At 47.4% G+C, this 24,294-nt stretch overlaps 1 protein-coding gene across 9 annotated transcripts in view; it reads left to right on the plus strand.

Annotated features, from left to right (window-relative positions):
- Positions 1–24,294, plus strand: part of CUX1 (cut like homeobox 1) — a 471,463-nt gene that overhangs the window by 283,444 nt on the left and 163,725 nt on the right. For all 9 annotated transcript variants that reach the window (XM_039460712.2, XM_039460705.2, XM_074390309.1 and 6 more), the window contains 3 exons: positions 5,725–5,848; positions 13,084–13,160; positions 15,444–15,510. In XM_039460712.2, the coding sequence (XP_039316646.1) occupies positions 5,725–5,848; positions 13,084–13,160; positions 15,444–15,510 (268 nt within the window). The remainder of the gene's footprint in view (positions 1–5,724; positions 5,849–13,083; positions 13,161–15,443; positions 15,511–24,294) is intronic.

A 24,294-nucleotide genomic window follows, 5' to 3' on the forward strand; every position in this document is an offset into this window, starting at 1 on the left:
TAAAATTACATAAATTAGTCTGGCGTGGTGGGGCATGCCTATAATCTCAGCTACCATGTTGGCCAGGTTGGTCTCGAAATCCTGACCTCAAATGATCAGCCCACCTTGGCCTCCCAAAGTGCTGAGATTACAGATACGAGCCACCATGTCCAGCCTCATTAAGTGGGTGGACAGTACCTAGACCCTAATGCCTGTTCCAGTGGGGCTCCTCAGTGACACATCATAGCGTGTGACCTCGTCAGTGTGCTGGCTGTGCCCGATGAGGTCTCTTTGCCATCCTCTGGCCCCCGGTGGGCGCTCATGGACCAGCTCAGCCTCAGCCACAGGCCACTTCACCCTAGAGCCTCTGACCTTCCTCTGGCCCAGGTTGCATCCCGGACAGACTCTGAGTGTCTCAGCAGGGCTCCCAGGCGTGTGCAGGGGAGGAGGGGACCAGCATAGCAGAGAGGGCTCTGAGGGCTTGCCACGACCTGGGGCCTCCATTTACTCATCATTGCAGGGTGGGTGGGGCTGTGGCCCATGAGGCGGACGCTCCCTCTCTGCTCTTTTTTTTTTTTTTTTTTTGAGACGGAGTTTCACTCCTGTCGCCCAGGCTGGAGGGCAGTGGTGCGATCTCGGCTCCCTGCCACCTTCATTTCCCCGGCTCAAGCAATTCTCCTGCCTCAGCCTCCCGAGTAGCTGGGATTACAAGCATGTGCCACCACGCCCAGCTAATTTTTATATTTTTAGTAGAGGTGGGGTTTCTCCGTGTTAGTCAGGCTGAGGTGGGAAAATGGCTTGAACCTGGGAGGTGGAGGTTGCAGCGAGCTGAGATCACACCACTGCACTCCAGTGTGGGCGACGGAGTGAGACTCTGTCTCTAAATAAGAACAGCTCTGGAGGCAGACAGACAGGCCTGGTTTGAGTCCTTTCTTTGCCACCACCTAGCTGTGTGACCTTCAGCAAGTTATCTCACTTGGCTAAAAGCCTCTTTTTGTGGGGAGGCAATTCTCATACAGGTGGGGTTGGTGTGGGATTAAATATGGACACACACAGCATTTAGCACTTAATAGTACCTGCTGCTTATTCAGCAGTGTGGCGTTTGCCAGAAATTTACTCCTTTTTATTTGGATAACAAGTTTTCCCAAGCTCCAGAAAAATGTCATTTCCTCTCCTCCTCTTCCAAGAATAAAAATGATCTGCCAGGCACAGTGGCTCACGCCTGTAATCCCAGCACTTTGGGAGGCTGAGGTGGGCGGATCACCTGAGGCTGGGAGTTTCAGACCAGCCTGACCAACATGGAGAAACCCCATCTGTACTAAAAATACAAAAAATTAGCTGGGTGTGGTGGCGCATGCCTGTAATCCCAGCTACTCAGGAGGCTGGGGCAGGAGAATCGCTTGAACCTGAGAGGCGGAGGTTGCGGTGAGCCGAGATCACACCATTGCACTCCAGCCTGGCCAACAGAGCAAAACTCCATCTCAAAAAAAAAAATCATCTTAATTTCGGAAGGTAGGCAGTGCACATTACTTGTAATGATCACAGCAGTAATATAAATGATTAAAAAATTAGAGCAGGGGCTGGCACAATGGCTCACGCCTATAATTCCAGCACTTTGAGAGATAGGCAGGAGGATTGCTTGAGGCCGGGAGTTCAAGACCAGCCTGGACAACACAATAAGACTATCTCTTAAAGAAAAAAATATATATATGATTTGAGTGTGTTGTATGTTGCTATAAAGAAATACATGAAGAAAGGGTTATTTGGCTCACGGTTCTGCAGGCTGTATGAGCACGGCGCCAGCATCTGCCCGGCTTCAGGGGGTCCTCAGGAAGCTTTTACTCATGGCAGGAGGTGAAAGGGGAGCAAACATGCCACAAGGCAAGAGAGATGGGGGGCCTCAGACTTCTTACTAACAACCAAATCTCAGTGACTCGTCACCAAGCGATTTATGAGGGATTTGCCCCCAAGACCCAGACACCTCCCACTCGGCCCAATCTCCAACACTGGAGATCCGATTTCAACCTGTGATTTGGAGGAGGCAGACATCCAAACTGTATCAGGTACATAATAAAAGTTAGAGCAGAAGCCGGGCGCCGTGGCTCACGCCTGTAATCTCAGCACTTTGGGTGGCCGAGGCAGGTAGATCACCTGAGGTCAGGAGTTCGAGACCAGCCTGACTAACATGGAGAAACCCCACCTCTACTAAAAATATAAAAATTAGCTGGGCGTGGTGGCACATGCTTGTAATCCCAGCTACTCGGGAGGCTGAGGCAGGAGAATTGCTTGAGCCGGGGAAATGAAAGTGGCAGTGAGCCAAGATCGCACCACTGCACTCCAGCCTGGGCGACAGGAGTGAAACTCCGTCTCAAAAAAAAAAAAAAAAGAGCAGAGAGGGAGCGTCCGCCTCATGGGCCACAGCCCCACCCACCCTGCAATGATGAGTAAATGGAGGCCCCAGGTCGTGGCAAGCCCTCAGAGCCCTCTCTGCTATGCTGGTTCCCTCCTCCCCTGCACACGCCTGGGAGCCCTGCTGAGACACTCAGAGTCTGTCCGGGATGCAATCTGGGCCAGAGGAAGGTCAGAGGCTCTAGGGTGAAGTGGCCTGTGGCTGAGGCTGAGCTGGTCCATGAGTGCCCACCGGGGGCCAGAGGATGGCAAAGAGACCTCATCGGGCACAGCCAGCACACTGACGAGGTCACACGCTATGATGTGTCACTGAGGAGCCCCACTGGAACAGGCATTAGGGTCCAGGCACTGTCCACCCACTTAATGAGGCTGGACATGGTGGCTCATGCCTGTAATCTCAGCACTTTGGGAGGCCAAGGTGGGCTGATCATTTGAGGTCAGGATTTCGAAACCAACCTGGCCAACATGGTAAAACTCCATCTCTACTTAAAAAAAAAAAGCAACACAAAAATGAGCCAGGTGTGGTGACACACGCCTGTAGTCCCAGCTGCTCAGGAGGCTGAGGCACGAGGATTGCGTGAACTTGGGAGGCAGAGGTTGCAGGGAGCTGAGATCACACCACTACACCTTAGCCTGGGCAACAGAGCGAGTCTCTGTCTCAAAAAAAAAAAAAAAAGGCAAAACATGTTTACGCAGGAGTATAGACCATTGACGTAGCAGAGCAGTGTGGGCATTTTCCGAGCTGACCTGTCTGGACTCCATTCTGGAAGTGCCCAGCTCTTACCTCACGTTGGCCTTGTCTGTATGGCTTGAGAGGGACATATTACCAACCATTGTGTACACAGAGCATTTCTTCCGGACCCTGATCAGCCAGGCCAAAGGGCAGAAAGGCGCCCAGTCCCTCTCCAGCGCCCTGATGGGATCATTAGTGGAATTCCCCCTCTCTAAGGAAAGCACTCTGGGTTCCACCTAATGAAAAAAGCCAATCTCTTCTCTTAACAATAGAGCCTTTAATACAAAAATTAGCCAGGCTTGGTAGAGTGCACCTGTAGTCCCAGCTACTCTGGAGGCTGAGGCGGCAGAATTGCTTGAACCTGGGAAGTGGAGGTTACAGTGAGCCAAGACTGTGCCACCGCCCTCCAGCCTAGGCAACAGAGTGAAACTCTACCCTAAAAAAAAAAAAAAAAAAAAGCCTTTAGCTTGTATGTGCTAAGCCATGTGGGTGTTAATCGCCCAGGTGATGTGCTCCTGCCCTGGCCAGTGAGGGTCTGTGCATCCCAGAGAGCAGGAAAGGATGTGAGTTACACACCTGGCAGGTGGCCTTGTTACCCCAGAGGGAGCCCTATTGCCACAAGCCCAGTCTGGGCCTCCCCCAGCTCTGCCCGGCCTCGGCCCCTTCATTCATTCATGCCACAGTGCTTTCCTGAGCACGAGCCTGTGCCGGCACTGGGAACACAAAGAAAGTAAGCCTCGCCTGCCAAGAGGTGGATCGGTAGCAGCAGGCAACGTTACCTAAGAGCTCCCCTCTCCTGGGGGCTGGGGCTCCAGCATGCAGAGTGGCATAGGTGTGTCTAGAGAAGGACGCAGGGGGAGCAGTCCTGCCCCAGAGCCACCCACCAGTCTGCTCTATTCATCAAGTCCGCTTTGATGCTCCCCGAATGGGCAATTGAGGTGATGTCTGTGAACTTGCAGTTGGTGGTACAGGAGCCACTCACCAGAGCCGCGTGGGCCTGGGTTGTCCCGAAACAGCCCTGCCCCACACCCCTGACACTCACACCCCACTCTAGGAACCCTCTGGGCCACGCACTAGTCACCAGAGCATCTCCCCCCTTGCTATGTACCCTCTGCTCTGCGTGCAAAGCCCACAACCACCAGCGTGGAGGGTGCCCCAGGGCGGGTCCCTTCCAGCCCAGAAGACTCATGCTTTATCCACCGAGCACCACACATTTCTTGTAACTTACGAACCAGCAGAGCTGCATGGCCATGCCAGCTTGCTCGCTTGTTTTTCTGTCTGTCTCTCTCTTTCTCTCTCTGTCTCTCTTTCTCTGTTTCTCTCTCTCTCTCTCTCTCTCTCTCTCTCTTTCTCTCTCTCTCTCTCTCCCCCTGTCTCTCTCTCTCTCTCTCTCTCAACAGGTCTCATCTGTCATCCAGGCTGAAGTGCAGTGGCATAATCATAGCTCACTGCAGCTTCAAACTCCTGGGCTCAAGACATCCTCCCACCTCAGCCTCCCAGGTCCCTAAGCTGGGACTGCAGGCATGCGCCACCACGTCCAGCTAATTCCTGTGCTTTTTGTACAGGTGTGGCTCGCTGTGTTATGGTCTCAAACTCCCAAGCTCGGGGGATCCTCTCACCTCAGCCTCCCAAAGCTCGGGGATTACAGATGTGAGCCACTGTGCTTGGCCTGTAGACTTTTTTTTTTATTATTATTTATTTTTAATTCGTGTGGGTACATAGTAGGTGTTTATATTTATAGGGTACATGAGAGGTTTGGATGAAATCGTCACATCATAGAGAATGGGGTACCCTAGACATTCCTGATTCCCCTTCCATCACTTCTTCCAAAATGCACCCACCATTATGAACTGTGTTTGTGTGTGTGTGTGAGAAAGTGCTGAAACCCACACTAAGACTTTATTAATCATCCCTCAGTGACAGGACTAACTTAAGACTCATCAGTAAGATGATATGATATTTTACCATTGATTTCCATCCCCAGCCTCCCACCCTCCTTTTTTTCTTTGACTTGTACGAGAGAAACCATAGCTCTTCTTTTCTTTTTTCTTTTTTTCTTCTTTTCTTTTTTTTTTTTTTTTTGAGACGGAGTCTTGCTCTGTCGCCCAAGCTGGAGGCAGCGGTGCAATCTCGGCTCACCGCAACCTCGCTCCCCCGGGTTCCAACCATTCTCCTTCCTCGGCCTCCTGAGTAGCTGGGATCACAGGTGCGCGCCGCCCTGCCCAGCTAATTTTTGCCTTTTTAGTAGAGATGGGGTTTCACCATATTGGCCAGGCTGGTCTCGAACTCCTGACCTCATAATCTGCCCGCTTTGGCCTCTCAAAGTGTTGGGATTACAGGCGTGAGCCACCGCGTCCAGCCCTTAGCTCTTCTTTTCAGCAAAATCCATTGATCCTCCTCAGCCTAAGCGTTTAAAGTTCAATTTAGCATTTAGGGAGTAAAAGGTCTCCGAAGGGACTCGTAACCATTGATTTTGTGTCAGACTTGAAGAGCTAAGGTTTAAAACACACCGGTCCTACCAGGTTATGAGAGCCTTGTACCTACAGCCGTGTGGAATTGTGTGCTTCTCTTACTATAGGTTTTTTTTTTTTCCTTTTCTGCAGAGGTTACGATAAAAGCACTTAAAGAGAAAATCCGAGAATATGAACAGACACTGAAGAACCAAGCCGAAACCATAGCTCTTGAGAAGGAACAGAAGTTACAGAATGACTTTGCAGAAAAGGAGAGGTGAGCATGGCTTCCAGGCACACAGACTGACATAGCATTTGCCCTGAACTTCAGGGCAACGTGACAAGACATGTTGATAAATGGACCTGCAAAATCAACGCACATTGTAACCCCATATCCATAATAGCTGTAGGTAAAATGTTTCAAAAATGATATTCTACATTTGTGAGGTTTCCTTGAGCGAAATACATCTGCCTCTCCCGATCGGTGTGGGGTGTCAGGCAAGGGCATCCAGGCTGTGCAGATGCAGAGGTGAAGCCCAAGGCATGAGTTGTTAGCGAGGTGACACCCGACAGCTGGACCTGGGCTGAGACCAGAGAGGAAAGGCCACTTCCCAGTGTGTGTCCTCGGGGGACAAGCCCTGTTTTGGTGCTAAACTGTCTCTGCCTTCTCAGGTGAATTGATATTTAATACTGCACGTGCGCGCACGCGCGCGCGCGCACACACACACACACACACACACAATCTTGGTGGGTTTTTTTAATTGCCTCACGTATCAGGGAGTTAGTAAAGTATGTTAATGCACCATGTAACTGATGTGAGTTTTAGATTTCTAATGGCTTACATTACTGAGAGTGTTTCCCACAAATAATGAGCTGATTTTTCCCTAGCCTGATGAGTTAATAAAAGTTAGATTCGTTTTAACAACGGTGAGGACTATTGAAGTTGCCTATCCCAACCACATAGATCAGATTTTTTTTTTTTGAGAGGGAGTCTCACACTATCAGGCTGGAGTGCAGTGGTGTGATCTTGGCTCATTGCAACCTCTACCTCCCGGGTTCAAGCGATTCTTCTGTCTCATCCTCCCAAATAGCTGGGACTACAGGTGCATACCACCACACACAGCTAATATTTATTTATTTATTATTTTCTTTTTTTTTTAGACACAGGGTTTCTCCATGTTGGTCAGGCTGGTCTTGAACTCTCCACCTCAGCTGAGCCACCGTGCCTGGCCTAATTTTTTATTTTTAGTAGAGATTGGGTTTCACCATGTTGGCCAGGTTGGTCTTGAACTCCTAACCCCTCAGGTGATCTTGCCTAGCCTCCCAAAGTTCTGGGATCACAGGCATGAGCCACTGCACCTGGCTTTTTTTTTTTTTTTTTTTTTAAAAGACGGAATTTCACTCTCATTGCCCAGGCCAGAGTGCAATGGTGCAATCTGGGCTCACTGCAACCTCCACCTCCCATGTTCAAGCAATTCTCCTGCCTCACCCTCCTGAGTAGCTGGGATAACAGGCACATGCCACCACACCTGGCTAATTTTTGTATTTTTAGTAGAGATGAGGTTTCACCACGTTGGCCAGGCTGGTGTCAAACTCCTGACCTCAGGTGATCCGCCTGCGTCAACCTCCCAAAGTTCTGGGATTACAGGTGTGAGCCACCATCCCCAGCCTAGATCAGATTTTTTTAAACTGAGGGGTTCAATTAAGATGTTAAATTTTACACCTGCTCCCATCAAGTAAAAGAAAAGCAAAAAAGGGCGGGGGAAAAAGATACTGAATTTTAACTCTAGCATCAAGCAATGTATGTATTCATCAACAAGAAGCCCTAAGTTCATGGTTATAGGTAAGGGGTCCAGTGGGATTGTGGCTGGCATGGGGTTTGGTTATTTTATTTTCAGTTGACTTCGTATGCTGATGCTCTTGGTGAACTTTTCTTTATTTTATTTTATTTATTTTATTTTATTTTATTTTATTTATGTTTTTTGAGACCGAGTCGCACTCTGTCACCCAGGTTGGAGTGCAGTGGTGCTATCTCAGCTCACTGCAACCTCCGCCTCCCGGGTTCAAGCAATTCTCCAGCTAATTTTTGTATTTTTAGTAGAGATGGCATTTCACTTTGTTGGCCAGGATGGTCTGGATCTCTTGACCTTGAGATCCGTTCGCCTTGGGCCTCCCAAAGCGCTGTGATTACAGGCATGAGCCACGGTGCCCAGCCCTTGGTGAACTTTTGTAAGGCAGGCTCTGTAACAACATCACTGGGTTAGGAGATGGGGCTCAGACACTGGACCAAATTGAAGACTAGCTAAAACGGCCTCGAGAGAAGCAGCCTTCTATAAGACATGCCCACCAGCGTGCCATGTCAGATTACCATTGCCATGACAACACCCAGGAGTTACCACCCCGTTCCCCGGCAATGATCTGACAGCTCAAAAGTTACTACCCTTCCCTAGAAATCTCCACATAAGCTGCCTCTTAATCTACAGATAATTAAAAGTATGAGTACAAATATGAGTACAAAACTGTCCTGACCTACTGTCAGCACACGGCCTGTGGGGCAGTCATGCCCCATGAGACCAGTCACAGAGCTGTAACACTGCCGCCTCCATAAAGCTGCCTTCTTCTGCCCTACCACCGGCTCGCCCTTGAATTCCTTCCTGGCCGAAGCGCAGAGCCCTTGCCAGCTAAGCCCTCCTTTGGGCTCACCTGCCCTACAGCATCGTGAAGGCTTCTGGGGGATGTCTTTCAGCTGACTTCATCTGAAAAGAAAACTGGTTGGGCATGGTGGCTCACATCTGTAATCTCAGCACTTTGAGGATTACACATATAATCTGTAGGCTGAGGCAGGAGGATCCCTTGAACTCAGGAGTTTGAGACCAGCCTGGACAACATGGAGATATGCCATCTCTGCAATGGATGAATGAATGAATGAATGAGCCACGCCCATCAGCACGTGCCTGTAGTCCCAGCTACTCAGGAGACTGAGGCAGGAGGATTGCTTGAGGTCAGGAGTTCCAGGCTACAGTGAGCCATGATCAGGCCATTGTAATCCAACCTGGGTAACAGAGCAAGACCTTGTCTCAAAAAAAAAAAAAAAAAAAAGAAAGAAAGAAAGAAAGAAAAAGACAAGAAGAAGTCAGGTGCGGTGGCTCACACTTGTAACCCCAGCACTTTGGGAGTCCAAGGTGGGTGGATCATTTGAGGTCAAGGAGTTCAAGACCAGCCTGACCAACAAGGTGAAACCCCATTTCTACTAAAAAAAAAAAAAAAAAAAAAAAAATACAAAATTAGCTGGGCATGGTGGCTCACACCTGTAATCCCAGCTACTTGGGAGGCTGAGGCAGGAGAATCGCTTGAACCCGGGAGGCAGGGTTGCAACGAGCTGAGATCACACCATTGCACTCCAGCCTGAACAACGAGAGTGAAAATCCATCTCAAAAAAAAAGAAAGAAAAAAAAGATAACCGCCAGCTCCCACCCACCCAGGTTCTTCCCTGTATCAGAACTAGGCTGGAGGCTCTCGGTACATTCTCTCACTGATTTCCCAAGTTGGATTGCAGTGTAAACCATCTCATTTCACAGAGGAAGAAACCAGGTCATGGGTGAGGTACCTCCTACAGCTTTTGCAGTTAATCAGAGCCAGAGGTGGGACTTTGCAACTCCGGACTGGCGCCTGCCCACTTCAGCCCTGGCCTCCACCTCTGCTCTGTCATGGTCACCTGGAGTCCTCGCTGCAGGACCAAGGCCAGTACCTTGGGGCCACACCCAACTCTGCAGGTGGAGGCTGCATCCATCCTGCATTAGGGAAGTGCCCTGCTCCAGGAGAGGAATGCAAAACACAGGATCAAGGCTCGGAAAGATGGCCAGACCCTTGACGCCATTGATACGGACTTGGTCCTAAGTCAGTGCCTCTTAGGATAGCACTTTACAACCAAAGAGTTTCCTCACCAGTGAGTGAGAATGTGCAGTCGGTCTGTTTGCCCTGCCATGGAGAAATGGGCTAGTAGAAAGAGGACTATCCCTAACTGGGATGTTATGTCACCTTTTAAATATTAATAATAGTTATGTAAAATTCATAGTCATGTAAGAAATAGATCTTGCATAATATAAAGTCAAAAAATGTACCATACAAAATTATATACAGTACAGTGTGATTGTACATCCTCCTGCAGTAAACTCATGCATTACCACAATGTGGAAATAAACACATACGGGAATTAAATATTATTAAGTTGACTTTTTTTTTTTTGGAGATGGAATCTCGCTCTGTTGCCCAGGCTGCAGTGCAATGGCACAGTCTCGGCTCACTGCAGCCCTCTGCTGTGGGTCGAAGTGATTCTCCTGCCTCATTCTCCCGAGTAGCTAAAATTACAGGTGTGTGCCACCACAGCCCAGCTAATTTTTTTGTTTTTAGTAGAGATGGGGTTTCACCATGTTGCTCAGGGTGGTTTTGAACTCAGGTGATCCGCCCACCTCGGCCTCCCAAAGTGCTAACATTACAATTGTAAGCCACTGTGCCCAGCTCTTGACTTTTCAAATTAGGTAAAGGGATTAGATATATTGAAAGATATAATAACTGACTGTTAGAGGGAAGAGCTGAAGCTAGAATTTACTTCATTTTCTCTTTCTCTGTGTGGGTGTGGATGTGTGTGTGTTTTGAGACCGTATCTCACTCTGTTACACAGGCGGCAGTACAGTGGCACAATCTCAGCTTACTGCAACCTCTGCCTCCTGGGTTCAAGCTTCTCCTGCCTCAGCCTCCCGGATAGCTGGGGTTACAGGTGCCCAACATCACACTGAGCTAATTTTTATATTTTTAATAGAAACAGGGTTTCACCATGTTGGCCAGGCTGGTCTTGAACTCCTGACCTCAAGCGATCCACCTACTTCGGCCTCCCAAAGTTCCGGGATTACAGATGTTATTCTTTATACCAAAAGACTGTGGATGGATCTAGGATTTAAAGATTATAATTTTTTAATGTCACAAACACAGTGGAAGAAAACTAGGGTGCATATTTGTTTTTATTATTAATATGACTGAAACTTAAAATAGATTCTTTACAACTAATAACATTTTTAAAAATCAACAAACTGGGAAGAAATATTTGTACCATGTAAGACAGAGGGCTAATGTGCTTTATATACAAAGAGGTCTTCTAAATTGATAAGAACAAAATCCACTCTACAAAAACAGGCAAAGGAGATAAGTAGGCATCTCATACAAAGAGAAATAATGTAGCTTTACTCAGCAGTAAAAAAAATTTAAATCTGATATTATCTTATGTTGGCAGAGTATACGAAAACACACTTACATATTGTTGGTGGGAGTTTAAACTGGTGAAAGTTTTTTGTTGGGAAGTTTTTCACCATCTATCAAAACAAAAAAAAGGGGCCAGGCGAACTGGCTCATGCCTTTAATTTCGGCGCTTTGGGAGGCTAAGGCTGGCGGATCACTTGAGGCAAGGAGTTTGAGACCAGCCTGGCCAACGTGGTGAAACCCCGTTTCTACTAAAAATACAAAAAACAGCCAGGCATAGTGGTGCACGCCTGTAATCCTAGCATCCCGGGAGGCTGAGGCAGAATTGCTTGAACCCAGGAGCAGACATTGCAGTGAGCCGAGATTACGCCACTGCACTCCAGCCTGGGTGACAGAACAAGACCCTGTCTCCAAAAAACAGGAAAAGATTACCCTTTGAGCATTGTAATTTCTCTGTTAGCATTTCATCCAACAGATTCACGCTCAAAATTATACAGTATCTCCACAATGATCATCGAGGAGATGTTCAGTAGAAAGAACCCTAGAAATGATCTGAGTGTCCAGAGAGACTTGATTAAGTTAATTATTTAGTAAGAATGAGGAGGAACTATGTTTGCTGGACTAGAACATTTCCCAAATACAGAGATAAGTGAATAAAGGAGCCCAGAATGTGGTGTGTGTTATGATCACCTCTGTATTAAAATAACAGGGCAGGGAGTTTCTGTTACACTGTAGCATATTAAATACTTCTATTTCAGTAGTATATTTCATATTCATACTGCACTATAGTATATTACATTACTTCATTATTACATTATAGTGTGCTACGTCTCAGTTTTGACTATGCTGTGGTATATTAGTTCATATTTTGCTCTACTACGTGACACATTAGTTTGAATTGCACTATAGTATGTTAGATTTTAATTCACATGCTATAGCATGTGACATGTTCATAGTACACGCTAGTATATTACATTACGCTACAGCATGTTACATATTCATACCGCACTAAGGTATATTACATTAGTTTACTTTCCGCTATAGTATGTTGCATATTAGTTCATAGCTTGTTACATATTAGTTCACGCTATAGTGTGTTACACATTAGTTCGTATTGCACGGTAGCATTATGTATTACTTCATAGTATGCTCTCATTTGTATGTATTCGTTTATATTGTGCTACAGCGTGTTATGTGTTTGTTTATATCACACTATAGCCTGTTATATATCGTATGTTACATATTAGTTCGTGTTATGCTATAGTATGTTACATATTTTTTCATATTACACTATAGCCTGTAACATATGATGTCGTATCTCTGTGCATGCAGAAACATTTTAGAAAGAAACGAACTCTGTCTGAGGAACGGAAATGAGCCAGGGAATAGTAAGAGTCTCACACTTTCCATGCTCTCATCATATTTGATTACATCCTTGAGAGTACATTAGTTTCATAACTGAAACACATGAAAATATTAGCAATGCTTTTCTAGAGGTGATGGGAATTGGAGTGACTTCGTAACCTGTGTCATTTCTACTTTTCTGTATTCCCAGTTTATTATTATGAGAGCATATGTTATATTCGTATGATATAAAAATAGTAAACTTATTTTTAGAGGGCTTTTTTGGTTTTTTGTTTTTTTGGTTTTTTTTTTTTTTTTTTTTTTTTTTCTCAGATTAAGAGGCAGGAATGCTATTTATTGACCAGGGAATTCGCTTAGCGATCCTGGGAAATGTGAATCTGTGGAATGCAGTTGTGAGCGTTCACAGTGTCCCCATTAGGTATTGCAGTTGTGTTTTGCATTCCATTATAACAGAGACAGAACAGCTGCCACATCTATTTAGTGCATCCTTTATTCCAACAAACTCCTTCATTGTGTCAGCAGAATGTAAATGGATCATTCTTCTTGGGCTAACTTCAGAAAACAATGAGTGCGTGATGATGATTTTTTTTTTTTTCTTTTTAAAATCTGGCATTTCAAGAACAAATTACATTTCGGATAACCTTCTACGTCAGTTACCACCCGTCAAGCCCTTGCAGGGTGCACGCTTCCCGTGATGTGACACGCGGTTACAAAGCTGGGATGTGGAAGCTGCGGGAGCTGGGCCCACGACACACGTGTCATTGCGGGCGATACCCCGTGGCGCGCCTGCCGCCAGCTGAGCGCAGGGAGGGAGCTGAGCTCAGCCCAAACACACACGTGCATTTCAGTGGGTAAAGGAGATGACCGATTTGGCTACATCCTCTTCCTTTGCAGAAAGCTGCAGGAGACACAGATGTCCACCACCTCAAAGCTGGAGGAAGCTGAGCATAAGGTTCAGAGCCTACAAACAGGTTTGATACTCTCCTTCCTAGTACCATGGATGTGGGGAGGACCCAGGGGGAGAGTTGAGTCGGTCCCCTGACCGCCCTGGTCCCTGCAGATACCTGTTGCTCTTGGGACCCGTGGGAGCTGCTGTGAGCCCACGCTGAAGAATTCCGCAGCACGCCCGCCAGCTGCTTCATTACTCACTGACTTTGAGTTCTTAATGTAGAGGTGGGAGGATCTCGGTTCCATTTTCATCCCTTCCACACGCCATCCTTTCTTCCTGCTCTTTTTTCCAACAAACACGTCTAAATCACCAAACTGTCAAAGACTGACATTTCATTTGCAACAATAATAGAAAAAAAAAAAAAAACTTACTTCTACCCTAAATGAAGTTAAAGAGAACAGTAATTTCAGACCTTTAAAATGTAAAAGCCACCAAAAAAGGTTATGCTCAAGTTTTTACAGTTTCTTTAAACTTCTTTTTTTCTCTCTTTTTTCTTTTTTTTGTTTTGTTTTGTTTTTATTTTGGGGGGACAGCTCTATCGCCCAGGCTGGGGTGCAGTGGCGTGATCTCAGGTCACTACAACCTTCACCTCACTGGGCTCCAGCAGTTCTCCCATCTCAGCCTCCCTGGTAGCTGGGATTACAGGTGCCCGCCACCATGCCCAGCTAATTTTTGTATTTTTAATAGGGATAAGTTTTCACCATGTTGGCCAGTCTGGCGTCGATCACCTGAGCTCCAGCGAGCCACCACGCCCAGCCCCTCTTTTTCATTTCTGAAATAGGAGCATCACCATCTATTCCATTTAAATGTGTTTTTAAATTTTATTATATTTTTGAGTGACCCAGAACTGAGCAGATTATTTAAATGTAGACAGGCATCAGAAGACATTATTCAAGTTAAAACACAAATGACGAGAGTGGGAGAAAATAATCACAACAAATTTGACAAACGTATAATAAACAAAAAAATGTAAAGGCTGCCAATCAATCCGTTAAGCTAGAGAACAGTGCAGTAGGACAATGAGCAAGCAGTCAGTTCACAGAAGAAATGCAAATGGAAGCCGCGTGAAGCAATGCAGAGTTCTTTTTACAGTCAGGGAGATGCAGATTAAATTAGTGAAAGACTGTTTTGCCTATCAGACTGTCAGAATTTTTAAATTTTTATTTTTTTCTTTTTCTTTTCTTTTTTCTTTTTTTTTTTTTTTTTTTTTGGAGATGGAGTCTCGCTCTGTCACCCAGGCTGCAGTGCAGTGGCATGATCTCAGCTCACTGCAACCTCCAACTCCAGGGTTCAAGCGATTCTCCTGCCTCAGCCTCCCAGGTAGCCGGGATTACAGGCATGTGCCACCACACTTGGCTAATTCTTGTATTTTTAGTAGAGACGGGGTTTCACCGTGTTCGCCAAGCTGATGTTGAACTCCTGACCTCAGGTGATTTGCCCGCCTCAGCCTCCCAAAGTGCTGGGGTTACAGATATAAGCCACCTTGCCCAGCCAGAAATAACAAAATACACATTAAAACATGAAATAATCCAGGTTCAGTGACTCACACCTGTAATCCTAGCACTTCGGGAGGCCAAGGTGGGAGGATCACTTCAGGCCAGGAATTCCAGACCAGCCTGGGCAACATAGTAAAACCTTATCTCTAGAACAACCAAGAATAGTGGCTTACGCCTGTAGTCCCAGCTATTTGGAAGGCTGAGGCAAGAGGATAGCTTGAGCCTAGGGGTTCAAGGATACAGTGAGCTGTGATTGTGCCATTGTACTCCAGCCTGGGTGACAGAGTGAGAAACCTTGTCTCTTAAAAACAAAAGGGACGGGCCAGGTGCACGGGCTCATGCCTGTAATCCCAGCACTGTGGGAGGCCAAGGCCGGCAGATCACCTGAGGTCGGGAGTTCAAGACCAGCCTGACCAACATGGAGAAACCCCATCTCCACAAAAAAAAAAAAAAAAAAAAAAAAAAAAAAAAAAAGTAGTAAAAATTATTTAAAAAAAAAAAAAAACGGAAGGAATGGACAGACGGATGGAGGGAGGGAAGGAAGGAAACTATTAACATTGGGTTCCGTCTTTGTAGGTGCTTGGGATTAGATGAGGCAGAGATGAAAGGGGGATTCCTATTGTATTTTTTGTATTTTCATCATCTTGGCCTTTTTTGTATTTTTTTAATCTTTATTTTTTCACACACCTCACTCTTCACAGAAATCTCTGCCTCTTTTGAAATGGGACTAGATTAGGTGTATTTGCGTTCTTTTTAACCTTTATTTCAAGAGTGTCTTACATCATGATTTTGTATTCTTCGCCTTTCAGCCCTAGAAAAAACTCGAACAGAATTATTTGACCTGAAAACCAAATATGATGAAGAAACTACTGCAAAGTAAGTCCCCCTGCTTGGCCCGCCTTAACCGTTCGCCTTTCTCACCTGATTTTGCCCTGCCGAGCAGGGCGGGCTGGAGAAGGTTCTAGACCTCCGCTGCAGGCTCACAGTGTCTTTCCCGTGAGTTCTCGCGTCAGTTCCGTGTGTGGTCCAGCACTCGCTGGACAATCCTTCCAACAAACTTCTTCCCTTCTTTATTATGAAGCCTGGTCACTGCTGGGCCTTTTACCATGAGAATCTGGGGGTTCATGTATACGACACACGGGACATTTTTTGTGTGGAGTTGGATCTGGGCAAATCCTGTTTCCTGGGCCAGCGCTCTTCGTTTCTCCCAGGACCCTTTAGGAAGGCCAGCCTCAGAATGATACATTCCCAGGCAGGCGTACGGGTCCATGTCACACCTTACAATGCTAGGTGTATACAGATGGATACAGATTCGGGCGGGCAGAGTCACAAAAGGCCAACTTCCTACCCAGCTCTTGTCCAAGGGACACTAGAGGCATCCACTGCAAGTGTACTGTTTACCAGCCCATCTTTCATGTGGAACACCAGCAAGGAAGAAATAATGACTGACGTGTCATGAAAACATGAAGAATTGGCAGAAATTGCTCCTAGCCATTTCCTCCTCTACCAAATTCCAGGTGGGCAGTGCCAGGCTAGCGTTTGAACCTCTTTTTCCTGTTCTGGAAGGCTCTCCCCATCTTCTGTGGAAACACACTTATGTGCCCACTACCATGTCTCTTGGGTTTCCCTACCCCAGTAACAAAGGTTCCCCCGACTCTGCTCACACAGTGCCTCCGTGGGCATCAGTGAGAGGAGGGATGCTTCTGAATGGCGCTGCTGTCCCCCCAGGCTCCAGCTCTGTGTGGTACTCAGTGTCTCTCTGCCCCATCTCACTTGACGTTGGGCGTTGAGGGTGCTGCTGGGTCCGTTGCTTTCAGGATGCTGTATGGGGCTCTTGATGCTTTGCGCGGAGTCGAGACCTCGAGAGCCAAGCTCCCCAGCCTGGTGGTCAGAATGGATTCTGGTCATGAGTATGAAACTTACACGTGAAGACTAAAACATCACCACCAGATTAGCTAATCACTCCTCTCAATTTCTTCTGCTTGGACCTGATTAAGCAACTTACTTACTTGGATTAAGTTGTTTTTCTCTGTAAATCTGATTTTTAAAAATTACTATATTTCACCCGGCATGGTGGTATGCACCTGTAGTCCCACCTACTCAGGAGGCTGAGGTGGGAGGATCACTTGAATCCAGGACTTGAGGCTGCAGTGAGAGCTGGGATAGTGCCACTGTACTCCAGTCTAGGCAGCAGAGCAAGACCCTTTCCCTAAAAATAAGAAAAAAATTTTTAAAAATATATTGTTTTAAATTTTTAAAAAAACATGTGAGGGACCAATTGTCCTGTTGTGTAAAAATTAGCCTTGGGCAGGTGCAGGGTTTCACACCTGGAATCCCAGCACTTTGGGAGGCCAAGGCGGACAGATCACCTAAGGTCAGGAGTTCCAGATCAGCCCGACCAACATGAAGAAATCCCGTCTCTGCTAAAAATACAAAATTAGCCGTGCATGGTGGCACATGCCTGTAATCCCAGCCACTCGGGAGGCTGAGGCAGGAGAATTGCTTGAACCCAGGAGGTGGAGGTTACAGTGAGCTGAGATTACACCACTGCACTCCAGCCTGGGCAACGAGAGGGAAACTCTGTCTCAAAAGAAAAAAAAAATTCGTCTTGTCTCAGGACTGTAGCTCAGAGGGCAGTGGTTCCCCTGGGATGTGCCCCACATGGCCTCTGAAATAAGAAACATTCTTATCTCTCCAGTGGTGAGCCTAGCCGAGGGGTGTGGTGTGCACGAAGGGAAAGAGACACACTCGATTAGATGATGAGCATGGCTCAGAGATGATAGATTCGTTCATTGATTCAACAGATGTTCACAGAGGCCTCCTCTGTGCCTCGCCCCGTGCAAATTCTGAGCCTTTTATGGCTCTATGGGGAGTCAGCTCACTGCAATCCAGCATGCCCAATGCTGCCATCAAGGGATAGGGCACTGGCCGTCAGCTGGTCAGACAGTGAGCCTGCAGGCGGCAGGCAGGCCACTCCCATTGGGACAGTCAGAAGGTGCAGTGGCCCATGCCTGTAATCCTGGTACTTTGGGAGGCTAAGGTGGGTGAATCACCTGAGGTCAGGAGTTCAAGAGCAGCCTGGCCAACATGGCAAAACCCTGTCTCTAAATAAAAATACAAGAATTAACTGAGCATGGTGGCGAGTGCCTGTAATCCCAGCTACTCAGTAGGTTGAGGCAGGAGAATCGTTTGAACTTGGCAAGCAGGGGTTGCAGTGAGCCGAGATGGTGCCACTGTACTCCAGCCTGGGCGACAGAGTGAGACTTCATCTCAAAAAAAAAAAAAGTTCAACAGTGGGTCTATTTGCAGAGGTGTGGATCCTAGGCCCGTAATACCAGTAGGGTTTCCACACCTGGGTTCGAATGAGCCAGAGGAGGGAAAGGTAGCTGGAGCCTGAAGGTAAGGGCCCCCTTAAGGGGAGCCGTGGCCTTGGGAGAGGACCCAAGGCAGTGCCAGGGACCCCTTATCTGACTCCCTCTCTCCTCCCACCAGCCAGGGGAGCTGGGGAAGGGACTAGAACAGCCTCAGCATCGTGAGACGGCAGAGAAAGAATTGTCAGGAAGCCTTTCGAAAGAGGGTGGGATGGGATTCGGTATTGGAAGATGAGTCAGGTCAGGGTTTGCAGAGATTTGTGAAAATGCAAGCCTGGTGAATTCATTCTTGGGGAGCACCCACCAGAGGATCCGAATGGTTTGCCATGGGGCAGGATGGGTGCAGCCTGGCATTTCCCCATCAGAAACGGTCTGGCACTGACAGCGGCAGCCTGGGGCCAACCACGTACTGTGACAGTTCCCAGAGAAAGTCGTCCCCCAGAAATGCAAAGAATGGCCTGAGAGAATTGGATCTTGGCTACTTTCTTTTAACTTCGGAGGCCATGGGCTCCATCTGAGACCTCCCCCGCTGCCTTTCCCTCCCTTTTCATCTTCCAGGACAGATTTGTCACTATTCCATCTGCTTCAAGTCCAACTTACACATATTTTATTAGACCAGGCACGTTTTCAGTGATGCATATGAATATAAGCTCCTTGGGGGCAAATCTTTTCACATATGGTCTTAACAGCATGTCAAAAACAATTTCTTTTTCCCCTTCAGAAGGAGGCATTCTTAGGGCCGGAAGCAGTGGCTCGTGTCTGTAATCCCAGCAGTTTGAGAGGCTGAGGCGGGCAGCTCACTTTAGTCCAGGAGTTCGAGACCAGCCTGGGCAACATGGCGAAACCCTGTCTCTACAAAAAATACAAAAATTTTCCCGGCGTGGTAGCTTGTAACTGTAGTCTCAGCTACTTGTGGGGCTGAAGTGGGAGGATCGCTTGAGCTCAGGAGGTCGAGGCTGCAGTGAGCCTATGTTGCACCACTGCACTCCAGCCTGGGTGACAGAGCAAGACCCTGTCTCAAAAATAAATAAATAAATAGAGGGATTCTTAGATATTTGTTGATCGGAATTGGAGAGGCATAAAGGAAGACGGGCTTTGGAGAAAGACTGACTTGGGAGTGATTCTCTAGGCTCCAGTACTAGCTCTCTGAGTGACCCTGACTACGCTGTGACCTGTCCACGTCCCTTTCTGACCTGTATCAGGAGTGAAGTCACTGGGTGGTTTTGAAGAGGAATGAGATGTGTGTGTACAACACCTGGCATGGCGAGACTCTGAGGCTAAGCTGTGGACAGACAGAAGCTATTCCCGGCAAGCCCGAAGCAGGGCGTGGTATGCGTTTCTGAAATTAACGGCCTTGGAGGAAATTGACCTTAACCGCATCACCATGATGGACTGGGCCCACGTTGCCTGTCCGTCGTGGGAAGATGTCGCGGGGGACCCATCCCTCTCCCCTGTTTTGGAGAGAAGCCCGCAGGTCGATAGCGCCGAGGCTGCTCTGAGACCCTGGTTTATCGTGAGCAGTCATCGCCATGCGTCAGCTGGGACAGCACGGGCTGACTGTGACGAGACAACAGCAGTGAAGTTTTCCATGTGTAGGCTTGAAGCAAAATGTAATTAGCCTTTATGTGCGGAACAAGGGCCCATTGATGAATACAGCTGGTCTTTGTTTTGTCCTGTCGTTGAGAGTGGGAGGTAAAAGTGTTCTTCTTCATGTTTATTAATGCAAGATTCCTTAGACAAATGGCAAGCACAGTTTCATATTTGTTGGAACATGGGGACTTTGCCAAAACAGTTGTTGTGTAAGAGGACTGCAAGGTTTCCGATTATAACCATTTCTGGGTTAAATAAATGAATTATTCCTGCCCTTTTTTTCTTTGCTGAAATTTTCTTTAGAGTCGGGGTCTCACGGCATTGCCCAGGGTGGGTCTCAAACTCCTGGCCACAGGTGATCCTTTTGCCTCAGCCTCCATGAGCTGATCCACCATGCCTGGCATTTTTTCTTTTCTTCAGTTAAAAACATACCTCCTGCTCAGGTGGTCACTCCGTGTACAGATTTTCCCGTCTCTCTTAGCAAATGGAGGTTTACAGCTGAATCAGCTTTACCTTGGAGACTCTAGCAGAGGAACACGGTGTAGATTTTAACATCTAATGGTTACCTGGGATGGAGGTCCATGGAGATGGCGGATCCCTGTAATCATGCGGCAGCAGCCACCGGCCCAGAGAGAGAGGCCTGGACAGCCCCCACTGCCCCAAGTTCCTGCGTCTGTCTCTCGCAGCTGTTCGCTTACTTGCTCTTGGGTTTGGGTCACTACTGCACCCTCCAGCAGGAATGTCGCCGTCCCAGCCAAGCAGCTAGTGTTCTGGGCAAAAGCGCAGGAATTCGCATTTTTGCTGAAGCCCACGGTCCTGTGCTCTGTCCCCCCGAATCTGGGTGGGAAAAGGAGTTTCAGCTGCAACACACGCAATCAGCTTCTCGCATTCCTCCCCACTCGTGGGCCGAGGCGCTGGGCCTTGATGAAAGAAAATATTGAATTGCACTGAGATACTACATTTCTCATAGCCAACGTTAGTCTTAGGAGAATTTGCACCTCCCAAACCTTTCCTGCCAGTAAAACGCATATTTCTTAAGGTTACTCATGTTGTATTCCTAGCCTATATGCTTTTTTCAAAGAACGGCATTGTATGTACACACAGTTACATAGTACAGTTACAAAAGAGACATTTACGAGAAACTTCACTTGGGTTCATTTTAGCGTATTTTCTTTATAACATGTATATAACCAGCACTTTATCACAAAATACATTGTCCTCTGAGACAGCAGAAAACTTTCCCATAGCTAACGCAGCTTTGGGGAGCCTCTAGGCTTCCTTGCAGGAATGGAGAACACCAGGTTCCGAAAGAGGACATAAGACAGAATTTGAAAAGGGGAAGAAGCTGGCCACGGTGGCTTACGCCTGTCATCCCAGCACTCTGGGAGACTGAGATGGGAAGATCACTTGAGCCCAGGAGTTCAAGACCAGCCTTGGCAACATAGTGAGACCCCATCTCTACCAGAAAATACAAAAGTTAGCTGGGCGTGGTATTGTGCCCGTAGTTCTACCTGGCCCCGCTTCCTCCCATTTACTTGGGAGGCTGAGTTGAAAGGTTCGCTTGAGCCTGGAAGATCCAGCCTGCAATGAGCTGTGATTGCACCACTGCACTCCAGCCTGGGTGACAGAACCAGACCCCATCTCTAAAAATAATATTATAAAAAGGAGGGAAGGAGGAAACCAGCAGTTCAAGACGTAACTCTGCATGGCAAGCATGGATGCATGGATGTGAGGGATATTTTCTTTTTTTTTTTTTTTTTTTTTTTTTTTTGTGACGGAGTTTCGCTCTTGTTACCCAGGCTGGAGTGCAATGGCGCGATCTCGGCTCACCGCAACCTCCGCCTCCCGGGTTCAGGCAATTCTCCTGCCTCAGCCTCCTGAGTAGCTGGGATTACAGGCACGCGCCACCATGCCCAGCTAATTTTTTGTATTTTTAGTAGAGACGGGGTTTCACCATGTTGACCAGGTTGGTCTCGATCTCTCGACCTCGTGATCCACCCGCCTCGGCCTCCCAAAGTGCTGGGATTACAGGCTTGAGCCGCCGCGCCCGGCGTGAGGGATATTTTCTTTCTTTCCCTCCCCTTCCCTCAGCTCCCCTCCCCTCCCTTTCTTCCTTCCCTCCCTCCTTCTTTTCTTCCTCCCTCCCTCTGTCCCTCTGTGTCTCCCTCCCTTCCTTCCTGACAGAGTCTCACTCAGTTTTTCAGGCTAGAGTGCAGTGGTACAATCAGTCTTGTGGCTTACTGCAACCTCTGCCTCCCAGGTCCAAGTGATTCTCCTGCCTCGGCCACGGGAGTAGCTGGAATTCCAGGCGAGCGCCACCATGCCTGCTAATTTTTGTTTTTTGATTGTTTTTTTTTTAGATCGAGTCTCGCTCTGTCACCCAGGCCGGAGTGCAGTGGCATGATCTCGGCTCACTGCAACCGCCACCTCCCAGGTTCAAGCAATTCTCCTGCCTCAGCCGCCCGAGTAGCTGGGATTGCAGGCACCCACCGCCATGCCTGGCTAATTTTTATGTTTTTAGTGGAGACAAGGTTTCACCATGTTGGCCAGACTGGTCTCGAACTCCCGGCCTCAAGTGATTCACCTGCCTTGGCCTCCCAAAGTTCTGGGATGACAGACGTGAGCAGCTGAGATCGACACGTTCTTTACGTACTGCGCTAGACTGTTTCACGGTGGTTTCCCAAGTATTATCTCATTTGCCCTTTCCTGCGATCATTGAGGCAGCTTTTTTTGTGCTCATTGCATGGATGAGGAAGCAGTCCTAAGAACTCACAGAGTCAGGCCCTGGACCTGGTCCTTTAGGCTCAAATGGCGCCAGCTTCATAATCAAGCAGCGAGGGTGAGGGCTAGCCAGGTGAAGGCATGTGTTCCTGGGAGTTTCATCCTTCCCCAGCCCCACAAGCCCCTGTCGTATTTACCCTAGCAGATGGATTTCTCCCTTTTTGAACAATAACTCCACAGAACTGGGGCCGGATAGAGGCTAGCTGACTACACCTGAGAATCACACAACTGTCTTGGCCATCATGTTTAGACGAATATTGCACCCCCTGATTTTGAAAGGGACAACTTAAGCGTCCTGAAAATGGAGTCTCTGCTGTACCTTTAAGAATGTAAAATTTTCTATTTCCTGTCTTTTTGATGACTCATCAGTTTCCAGTACAAGTTGCTGTAATTATCCTGCTTGGATTAATTTCCCTAAAAATAGAGAAGCAGCCACTTTTATGGTTTTGAGAGTAAGGACTCGAATAAAGAACCTACTGTCCCTTAAACCTTAGAGACCACTAAATCAGACTTGGAGGGAAAAACCGATGGCCTTTTTTTTCTTTCTCTTTCTGTCTTATCTCTAAAAGAGCTTGTGGATTTTGTAGAATGCCTGCACCTTTTTTTTTTTTTTGATCTCTGTACAAGCATTTTGCTTCACACCTAAAATTTGATGCCTAGGTGAGCCCTAAAGGATTTTCCTTGTCTTTTGTACTGACAGCAGCTGTTCTGGCCTCCTCCAAATACTATGGCCACGACCTGGTATCTCCCCAGTCTGCGGGGCTAGGCAGAAACAATGGGGTGGCTTCATAGTTCCAACTCCAGGTAGCAAGTCCTCTGAGCACCAAAGATTCTTTGCTTGTTCTGTGGACCCCAGACATGGCTAGGAAATGTGATTGACGTGTAATGGACATATCTACTGCAAAGCATCAATGAGAACTGGCAAACTTGACTCCTCTCCTGCACTGGTGTTTACAGAAGGCCTGCTATGTACCATGGTAGGTGTGGTGTCAGGTGTGCTGGAACTGTAAAGACAGGGTGGGAGGGGGCTTACAGACGCCACATGCACACACACAAGCTCGCACACTCTGTACCCAAAAACACGTGCACAGAAGCAGAGAGGCAGCCGGGCACGGTAGCTCACGCCTGTAATCCCAGAACTCTAATCCCAGAACTCTGAGAGGCCGAGGCGGGCAGATCACCTGAGGTCAGGAGTTCGAAACCAGCCTGACCAACATGGCGAAGCCTTGTCTCTACTAAAAATACAAAAATTAGCCGGGCATGGTGATGAGTGCCTGTTAACCTGACACGCACCATCTCAACTACTCGGAGGCTGGGGCAGGTGAACTGATTGAACCCGGGAAACGGAGGTAGCAGTGAGCCGAGATCGTGCTACTGCACTCCAGCCTGGGCAACAGACTGAGACTCCGTCTCAAAAATGAAAAACACTGAGACACTGTGTGTGTGTCCATGTATATAAACATGTTTACAAATATACATAAAGCAATCAGTTCTTTAAAATTTTTTATCATACAGCCTCAACCAGTCCTACTGCTTTTATTTTATTTTATTTTATTTTATTTATTTATTTTGAGACAGGGTCTCACTCTGTCACCCAGGCTGGAGTGTATTGATGTGATCTTAGCTCACTACAACCTCCACCTCCTGGGTTCAATTTTCCTACCTCAGCCACCCAAGTAGCTGGTATTACAAGTGTGTACCACCACATCTGGCTAATTTTTGTGTTTTTAGTGGAGACAGGGTTTCACCATGTTGCCTAGGCCGGTCTCGAACACCTGAGCTCAAGTGATCCACTCATCTCAGCCCCCCAAAGTGCTGGGATTATAGGTATGAGCCACCGCACCCAGCCAATAAAGCAATCATATTCACCCAGCATCCTTTGAGAGGGTAGTTTAGAGAAAATCATTATTTATAGACT

This window comes from Saimiri boliviensis, chromosome 20 (genome assembly GCF_048565385.1).
Source record: "Saimiri boliviensis isolate mSaiBol1 chromosome 20, mSaiBol1.pri, whole genome shotgun sequence".
Lineage (NCBI taxonomy): Eukaryota > Metazoa > Chordata > Mammalia > Primates > Cebidae > Saimiri > Saimiri boliviensis.